The sequence below is a fragment of the Colobus angolensis genome, unplaced genomic scaffold (assembly GCF_000951035.1).
Source record: "Colobus angolensis palliatus isolate OR3802 unplaced genomic scaffold, Cang.pa_1.0 Scaffold36, whole genome shotgun sequence".
Classification (NCBI taxonomy): Eukaryota; Metazoa; Chordata; class Mammalia; order Primates; family Cercopithecidae; genus Colobus; species Colobus angolensis.
Genome location: NW_012116932.1, coordinates 944,319 through 953,400, shown reverse-complemented (window position 1 = coordinate 953,400; position 9,082 = coordinate 944,319). Strand labels below are relative to the sequence as shown.

Below are 9,082 nucleotides of genomic sequence, written 5' to 3'. Positions count from 1 at the left end.
GATCTCCTGACTTCGTGATCCACCCGTCTCGGCCTCCCAAAGTGCTGGGATTACAGGCTTCAGCCACCGCGCCCGGCCAAGGAGGGCACAGTTCTACCCTGGGAGGAGAGTGAGGGGGGAGACAGGGCCCTGTATGCTGTGTCAGAACTCCAGACTGAGGTGGAGACAGTACGTGCAGGGATACACACACACTCTCACACAGACTCACATACACACCTGCACACACAACCACACGAACACATGCTCATGCACACACATGCAATCACGTGTACACACAAGCACACAGACTCACATACACACCTGCACACACTTCCAATCACATGCACACACTCATGCATGCACACACAATAACATCCTCACACAAGCACACACACATACACACCTGCACACACTTCCAATCACATGCACACAGGCACATACTCATGCACATATGTACACACATGCACCCACGCACTCTTGCACATGCATACATACACACACAGTTGCACACTCATAAACACACACACATACACACTTATGTACAGGCACATAGCACATACTTGCGTATACATACACACATGCACACCCACACACTCTTACAATCACACGTGCACACGCACTCCACATATGCACACACTCGTTACACATACACACTGCTCACACACATGCACACACATCTATTCATACAACACATACACACACTCACCTGCACACCTACACACAGTCACATGCACAATTACTCTCACACAGACCCTACACATGCACACACACACATACTCTGAAGACGACCCTGAGCAGAGTATGGTGTGGGAGTAGGGTGGTGGGAGGCGAGGGGCAGGCTGGTGGCCGGAGCCTGGCTCTCCTCAGGTCCGTGTACCTCCACAACAACCAGCTGAGCAACGCTGGCCTGCCCCCTGATGCCTTCCGCGGCTCCGAGGCCGTCGCCACCCTCAGCCTCTCCAACAACCGGCTCAGTTACCTGCCGCCCAGCCTGCCACCCTCACTTGAGCGGCTCCACCTGCAGGTAGCCCTGCTGTAGGTCCCACCCTGGGCCAGACTCCCTTCATCTCTTTCCAGGGGGGACCCCTCCGGTTCCCAGCTTTCCATCCTTCCCAATTGCCCCTCAGATTTCCAGTGGTCGGAGTTATCTTTCTTTGAATCACTTTATTGGAAATCGCTTTGAGCTCAAGGCAAGCTCCCCGTCACTCCCTTACTCAAGAGCCTTCTGTGGCTTCCCGCTGCCCTCATCCCAGACTCAGGTCTCATTCCCTTCTCCCTTCTCCAGAACAATCTCATCTCCAAGGTGCCCCGAGGAGCCCTGAGTCGCCAGACTCAACTCCGGGAGCTTTACCTCCAGCACAACCAACTGACCGACAGCGGCCTGGATGCCACCACCTTCAGGTACAGGATGGTAGGGGGCAGAAGGGGCTGAGAATTTACAGTCGGGGGTCCCGACCTTCAGTCCCCCTTCCCTGGATGGCTCCTAAGCCATGACCTCATTTACTGAGTGTCTGCTGTTCACTGGGCTTGGCAGAGCACTGGGTGGGTGTCCCTGTTCCCCACAGCCCTGCACTGACATCGTAAGTCGCACATGCATTTCCATCTCGCCTCTACCCTGGTCAGCCCCGTAGCTAACTCTCAGGCTGGAATCTGCCCTGAGCACCCCAAGTTTACCTCCCACCCAGCTCTCTCAACGCATCACTCCCAGGTTGAAATCTCCAGCTTCAATCTGTCTCAGGACCACTCCCCAACCTCCCCGCCAAAATCTGTCAGGCACCCCACTCCGAGTGCCTCACCTGACACCGAGCCTCTCTCCCACCAGCAAGCTGCATAGCCTTGAATACCTGGATCTCTCCCATAACCAGCTGACCACCGTGCCCGCCGGCCTGCCCCGGACCCTGGCTATCCTGCACCTGGGCCGCAACCGCATCCGACAGGTGGAGGCGGCTCGGCTGCACGGGGCGCCTGGTCTGCGCTATTTGTTGCTGCAGCACAACCAGCTGGGGAGCTCAGGGCTGCCCGCCGGGGCTCTGCGGCCGCTGCGGGGCCTGCACACGCTGCACCTCTATGGCAATGGGCTGGACCGCGTGCCTCTGGCCCTGCCCCGCCGTCTGCGCGCCCTGGTGCTGCCCCACAACCACGTGGCCACGCTGGGTGCCCGCGACCTGGCCGCCACACCGGGCCTGATGGAGCTTAACCTGGCTTATAACCGCCTGACCAGCGCCCGCGTGCACCACCGGGCCTTCCGCCGGTCGCGCGCCCTGCGCAGCCTCGACCTGGCGGGGAATCAGCTAACCCGGCTGCCCATGGGCCTGCCCACTGGCCTGCACACCCTGCGGCTGCAACGCAACCAGCTGCGGACGCTTGAGCCCGAACCTCTGACCGGCCTGGACCAACTGCAGGAGCTCAGCCTGGCGCACAACCGGCTCCGGGTCGGTGACATCGGGCCAGGCACCTGGCATGAGCTCCAAGCCCTCCAGGTCAGGCACAGGCTGGTTAGCCACACTATCCCCAGGGCCCCTCCATCCCCCTGCCTGCACTGCCACATCCCAAACATTCTAGTTAGCTGGTCAAGCAATCAGAACAAGAAAATGGTAAGAGTGGGTTAGAAGGTGATGAGGAGGTTGGGTGAGGTGGCTCATGCCTATAATCCCAGTGCTTTGGGAAGCCAAGGCAGGAGAATTGCTTTAGGCTATGGGTTTGAGACCAGCCTGGCAACATAGCAAGACCCTATCTGTACCAAAAAAACCTAGCCAAGCATGGTGTTGCATGCCTGTAGTCCCAGCTATTCAGGAGACTGAGGCGAGAGGATCGCTTGAGCCCATAAGTTTGAGGCAGCAGTGAGCCATGATCGGGACACTGCCCTTCAGACTGGGCAACAGAGCAAGACCCTTCTCTTGAAAAAAAAAAAGTGATGAGAGAGGTATGGTGCGATTCAATAACTGAATCATTTAATCAAGTGGGGACCCATCTGTCTGTGCCTTCCCGGGAAGGGCCTTAGTTTACCACTGCAGAGGGGAGGAATTTGGCAGTCATGTGGGGTGGGGGCAGAAGGGACAGGCTGGTATGAAGGAGGCAGGAGACTTTCAAGGAGAGAGGTTGGGGGCTGGCTGAGCTGAGTGGCTCAGGCCTGTGGCTGCCATGACGCCATCTATAACCCCCTGCCCAGATGTTGGACCTCAGCCACAACGAGCTGTCCTTTGTGCCCCCGGACCTGCCTGAGGCCCTGGAGGAGCTGCACCTTGAGGGCAATCGCATCGGCCACGTGGGCCCCGAGGCCTTCCTCAGCACGCCCCGTCTGCGTGCCCTCTTCCTCAGGTGCCCCAAGGGTGGCCGGAGGGCTGGAGGTGGGCAGGGGAGGGCCTGGGAGGGTCATGACCGCCTCTCTGTGCAGGGCCAACAGGCTTCACATGACGAGCATCGCGGCCGAGGCCTTCCTGGGGCTCCCAAACCTGCGCATGGTGGACACGGCAGGGAATCCGGAGCAGGTCCTGATCCAGCTGCCTCCCACCACCCGACGTGGGCCACGGGCAGGGGGCCCCTGATCCTGGAGAGGTCCAGCAGAGCAGCCCAGACTCCTGGGGCTCCGCTGGGCCGTGGACTGAAGAGACAACACCCACCGTGGTCCCTGTCTGGCTCTCCTGGGCCTCCAGGGTTGGGCCTGCTCTGCCTGGCACTGGCCAAGGCACCAAGGCACGCAGCTGGCATACTCCAGGCTCACAGACCACGCTGGCCTGGCAGGACACGCCTTACCCCAAACTCTCAACATGGATGGAGGCAGTAACAATAAAGCCAAACCCTTCCAGTGCTCAGCACGGACCAAGCACCCTTCGGGGGCTCTGTCCACAGACTCCTCCCCATGACCAGTCCAGCTGGGGAAACTGAGGCTCTGGGATGCTAAGTGGGTCAGGACTGAATTTTGAGGTCCTAAGGCACACACTGGGGTCACCAAACAGCACCCTGTGCGACCCAGCCACGTGTGATTGCAGGGACGCCCAAGGCCACCCACTGAAAAAACACTGGGTGACAGATACAGGCCCCCTCACATGTATCCCCCACACAGCAAGCATGGGAATGAAATGCACCCTTCAAGCTGGATGTGTGGTGGTGACCTTCTGTAATCCATTACTCAGGAGGCTGAGGCAGGAGGATTACGTGAGCCCAGGAGTCGGAGGCTTCAGTGAGCTGATTGTGCCACTGCACTCCAGCCTGGGAGACAGAGGGAAACTTGGTCTCTAAAAAAAAAAAAAAAAGCGCCTTTCACAAGCACACTGCCCCTCCCCAAACCTGCTCCCCTAATAGGCACCTCCCCATCTACCTCCAGGGGAACTGGGGGGTGGGTGGGGAGACCTAGCCTGTCCACCGAGGGTCCGAGCAACAAACAGACAGGACAGAGCTGGGCTGAGTGTGGCCCTGGCTATTTTATTCCATGTGCTGGCCCTGGGGACCCAGCTGGGCCAGGTCGACGCCCCTGGGGAGACAGTGGGGCTCGGCCAGCCTCAGCGACTTCTTTGGGGTGCAGGAGGGCTTTGGGGTTAAGGCTGGGGAGGGACAGGAAGTAAAGTGCTTGCAGGGGCTCTCGGGGCTTGGTCCCAGCCACCCTCCCTGCTCCGGGGCGGGCCAGAGGCCGGACTCCCCTGGGCTGTGCAAACAGGACTCTCTGGGGCCCACCCAGGCCTGGGTGAGGGGAATACACTGGCTGGCAGGGATCGTTCCCCACACCCACAGCCACAGAGGCTCTGGCTGGGCTGGAGGCCCGGATGAGGGGCGAGTCCAGAACCGATTGTCCGCTGATTGTCTGCTTGTCTGGTCCGTGGCTGTGTCGGCTCTTCCCGGTGTCGGGGCCTGCTGCCCGCTTTCTGGGGGCTGCCCGCCCCATGGGCTCCTCACCTGCGGAGCCGCTGCAGCTGGAAGAGAGGCCACTGGGGTCAGCGGGGTGGGCTACGGCCACAGTGATCCCCCAACCACCCCGTCTCCTGAGCTGCTCACCTCACTCTCTACCAGATTCCGCCTGTAGAGTGCCTCCTTTGCAGCCTCCTGTGGGGAATGGGCATTCAGCAGGTAGTCCCTGCAGGTCCCGCCCTGCCTGCTGCCCAGCGCCCACCCAGCCCGCACCCAGCTCACCCTGCTGCCGTCATTGCCCAGGCGCCGGGCAGCCTCCGTGTAGAACTGCAGCTGCCGCTCCAGCTGGGCTGCGTATTCTGAGAATGGATGGTGGGGGGATGGGGGCTTAGGGTGGGGCCTTGCTGCCCCCAACCCTCCTGTACTGTGTCCATCCCCAAGCCCGTCCCCCACCAGATGCCCATCTCCGAACCCCTACCCCGTCGGATGCCCACGCCCCCCTGCTCCAGCTGTGCTCTCTGCCACTGGCTGCGTTGCATGATGTCCTGGTACTGCTGGGCCACTTCTGGGGGCACTGGCCGCCGCGCCTGCCTGAGGGCTAGGATCTAGAGGATACAGAGGGGCCTGTGAAGATCCCGCCAGGACTCCCCAGTCCTGCCCCATGGAGCCCGGCAGGATGGATACCCACCTTCCGCTCCAGACGCTCTTGGTCAAAGGCCAGCACACTGAGGCTATGCAGGGGCCGGGCTGATCTAAGGGGTGGAGGAAGGATAAGGGACTGCAGAAATTCCCCCCACCCAACCCTGTTAATTCAAAAGACACATTGGGCCAGGTACGGTGGCTCACGCCTGTAATCCCAGTACTTTGGGAGGCAGAGGCGAGCGGATCACGAGGTCAGGAGTTCGAGACCAGCCTGGCCAATATGGTGAAACTCAGTCTCTACTAAAAATATAAAAAAAAACTAGCCGGGCATGGTGGCATGCACCTGTAGTCCCAGCTACTTGGGAGGCTGAGGCAGAAGAATTGCTTGAACCTGGGAGGTGGAGGTTGCAGTGAGCTGAGGTCACACCACTGCACTCCAGCCTGGGCGACAGAGCGAGATCCTGTCTCAAAAAAAAAAAGAAAAAAAGGCCGGGCGCGGTGGCTCATGCCTGTAATCCCAGTACTTTGGGAGGCCAAGGCAGGCAGATCACCTGGGATCGGGAGTTCGAGACCAGCCTGACCAACATGGAGAAACTCCCGTCTCTACTAAAAATAGAAAAATTAGCTGGGTGTGGTGGCGCATGCCTGTAATCCTATCTACTCAGGAGGCTGAGGCAGGAGAATCGCTTGAACCCAGGAGGCGGAAGCTGCTGTGAGTCAAGATCGCGCCATTGCACTCCAGCCTGGGCGCCAGAGCTAGACTCCGTCTCAAAAAAAAAAAAAAAGACACTTTGGGCACTGGGGGTATGGTGGGCGATAGGCGATACCCACCCGGTGTTGCTGATCCCAAAACCTAGTGGGGATGATGGCTGCACACCCAGGAAACTATGATGCCTAGTGGTCAGGGAGGCCTTCCTGGAGGAGGTAACAGCCAAGCTGGGATCCAAAGAAGGAATCAGAGGTGGGCAGAGGAACAAGGGTAGGGGTGTTCAGAGCATTGGAACCCACGGAAGTCCAGAGGCCAGTGAAAACTATTAATGGCCATGAACCACAGGAGGGAGTGGGGAGAGAGAAGCTTGGATATATTGACAATGGTCAGATCACAAAAGGTTTTAAAGACCAAACAAAGGAGTTTAAACTGGATCCTCTGGGAAAAGGGGTGCCAGGAAAGGTTTTGCAGCAGGAGAGGGACATGGTCCAATTTCTGCCTGGTGGGAAACTGTCCAGGTGGGGCTGAGAGGGGAATTGGGTGTTTTCTCTAGCATGCCCTGGCCCAGATACCTACCTGTTACCTGACTCCCTTGCAGGGGCAGGCACAGGGGGGGCCTTCCCTTTGGGCCCAGCAACCTGCTTCAGAGGAGAGAACCAGTCCTGTGAGTCCTGGGCCCCTGAACCAAGCTTCCCTCCCTGGGATTGCTGATGGGTAGGGGTGGGGGGGTCTCACTGTGGGCACAGCTGCTGGCACAGGGTCAATGACCAGCCACCTCTCCGTTGTCGTCTCCAACTGCTGGGCTGTCAGTGGCTCCCGAATCCGAACCATCACCTCCAGTCGCCCCCCTGTGGGCCGGCGACCATCCAGGACCTGGATAGGGGTAAGGAGTAACTGTTGGTGGGAAGCAAGAAGTGACTAAAGGCCCAGGGCCAGGACCGGGGAGAACAAGAGTGGCTTCTAAAATATGAGCCCATGGTATGGCTGAGATATCAGTTGATCATAATGGAGTGGGGTGCTGCAAGTATTTAGGGCTGGGCAGTAGGGAGGTCTGGGGCTCTGAGGGGAGGGGTTGGGTCAACAGACAGGCTCATAGGGGGCTCAAGGCAGGAACTGTCTTAATAATGTTAATGAGTAGCATGGCCATACCAGAGCATGCGGATGAATGTCCACCTCTCACCTCAAGGATCTCCCGGACCTCACATGCTGTCTCCAGTGCATCCAGCTTCAGCTGGGCTGTCCCCAGCACCCGGTCAGTCTTGAACAGCCCTCTGTGTGTACATGTGTATAGTGCGGACAGGATGGTTGGTTCAGAGGAGCTCCCCTCCCCTGGAGCCCACCCAGCGGCCATGGCTCCCTCTAGCTCACCCTTTGTGAACCACTTCAAACTTGATGCCCTTGGTCTGGATGGCCCTTCGGAAGCCACGGTGGCTGCGGTTGATGCAGAGTTTGAACTGCTCCTTGAACTCTGCAGGGGGAAGGAGGGAGAGGAAGTTCGGTGGGGTCAGGCCATGGTCTTACATCCCTTCTGCCGCAAGGGAGTAGGGGTAGGGTGCTTCCAGCTGAAGCTCACCAGGGGAATCTGTGTTCTTGATCACACTGGTCTTGTCTTTCTGAGCTTCTTCCTATGACCAGAGAGGAGGCAGGAAATCTTGGAGGCCTGGGACCTGGCTTTGGCCCACTGAGTCTGCAGCCCTCCCCTCCTCAGCTCCCCACATACCACGTTGGGATAGGGGAAGTCAAACCGAACAAAGACATCCAGATCGCCAGGGGACAGTCCTGTGGGCAAACAAGGGTCAGAGCTGGGCAGAGAGGGGGTCCCCATGACCCTGACCCCTGCCTACAGCCCCCTCACCTGGGGGTGTGGGCAAGTTGATGCCCTTCACGATGAAGAGGAGCATGTCGTTGCTGCTGAGGTCAGGGAAGATCCTTCCGGGTGGGCAGGTGGGCAGGCGGGTGGGCAGGGAAACAGAGGTACCTCAGTCCCACTGCCCACCTGCCTTTTCTTCCTCCAGTGGGGGCTGGGAACAAACCTGACCCTGGCCTTTGTGGGCGTCTCAGCTCCTGGGCTAATTTTAGAATCAGACAGACTAGAGTTCTCTGTTAAGGTCAGCAATGGATCACTTTTGAGTCTTTTCTTCAGTCTGCGTATATTTATTTGGTACCTACTGTGTGCTAGGTACCCTACTGCTGGGTGACATTCCCTTCACTTAATAGTTCTTGAGTCCTACTAAGCATCAGCCAGTGCCCTAGCTACTAGGAGATCTTCCCTTCATTTCTCAATATTTCTTGAGCACCTACTATGTGCCAGCCAGTACCCTAGCTGCTGAGGATCTAGAATTAAACAAGAAATACCCATACCCTGTGCTCAATCTAGCTGAGTGGACAGATGAACACAAGTACATAAATAGAGAAACAATAGAAAACTCAGCAGAGAGGGGAGAGGGGAGTGTGCTCAGAAGAGACTGCTTGGAGAGAGAGGGAGGGCCTCTCAGAGGGAAGGTGACATCATAGATGACTCTAGATGTCAACAGGGAGCTGCCACATGGAGACCTGGGGAAGAGGGTGAAGGCAGAAGAAATAGCTGATGCAGAGGCTTGGGGTAGGAACATACTTGGTTTGCAGGAGCAACCAAAAAGAGTCCCGGGTGGCCAGAGCTGAGTGAAGCGGGGACAGGAGGCAGAGAGGAGGTGACAGGGAGCCAGGCTGTGTGGAGACTGGGGAGCCAGGGTAAGGGATGTGGGTTATCCCAGGGGCAGCTGGGAACCACTGGAGGGCCAGTGGCTGCACCTAACCTCATTTAGAAAGTGGAGAAAATTAGGCCGGGCGTGGTGGCTCAAGCCTGTAATCCCAGCACTTTGGGAGGCCGAGATGGGCGGATCACAAGGTCAGGAGATCGAGACCATCCTG

At 58.3% G+C, this 9,082-nt stretch overlaps 2 protein-coding genes across 3 annotated transcripts in view; one reads left to right on the top strand and one right to left on the bottom strand.

Moving 5' to 3' along the window:
• Window positions 1–3,785, top strand: part of PODNL1 (podocan-like 1) — a 31,885-nt gene extending 28,100 nt beyond the window's left edge. For both annotated transcript variants that reach the window (XM_011953198.1, XM_011953197.1), the window contains 4 exons: window positions 146–172; window positions 818–948; window positions 1,264–1,380; window positions 1,802–3,785. In XM_011953198.1, the coding sequence (XP_011808588.1) occupies window positions 146–172; window positions 818–948; window positions 1,264–1,380; window positions 1,802–2,588 (1,062 nt within the window). In that variant the 3' untranslated portion in view covers window positions 2,589–3,785. The remainder of the gene's footprint in view (window positions 1–145; window positions 173–817; window positions 949–1,263; window positions 1,381–1,801) is intronic.
• A 596-nt stretch (window positions 3,786–4,381) lies between these two features.
• CC2D1A (coiled-coil and C2 domain containing 1A) overlaps window positions 4,382–9,082 on the bottom strand; it is a 29,561-nt gene continuing 24,860 nt past the window's right edge. The window contains exons 16-27 of the mRNA XM_011953395.1: window positions 8,028–8,101; window positions 7,893–7,951; window positions 7,746–7,797; window positions 7,541–7,640; window positions 7,353–7,443; window positions 6,908–7,045; window positions 6,749–6,813; window positions 5,510–5,573; window positions 5,300–5,426; window positions 5,104–5,180; window positions 4,969–5,016; window positions 4,382–4,886 (exon numbers count right to left, since the gene is read on the bottom strand). Coding sequence (XP_011808785.1) covers window positions 4,866–4,886; window positions 4,969–5,016; window positions 5,104–5,180; window positions 5,300–5,426; window positions 5,510–5,573; window positions 6,749–6,813; window positions 6,908–7,045; window positions 7,353–7,443; window positions 7,541–7,640; window positions 7,746–7,797; window positions 7,893–7,951; window positions 8,028–8,101 — 916 coding nt within the window. The 3' untranslated portion in view covers window positions 4,382–4,865. The remainder of the gene's footprint in view (window positions 4,887–4,968; window positions 5,017–5,103; window positions 5,181–5,299; window positions 5,427–5,509; window positions 5,574–6,748; window positions 6,814–6,907; window positions 7,046–7,352; window positions 7,444–7,540; window positions 7,641–7,745; window positions 7,798–7,892; window positions 7,952–8,027; window positions 8,102–9,082) is intronic.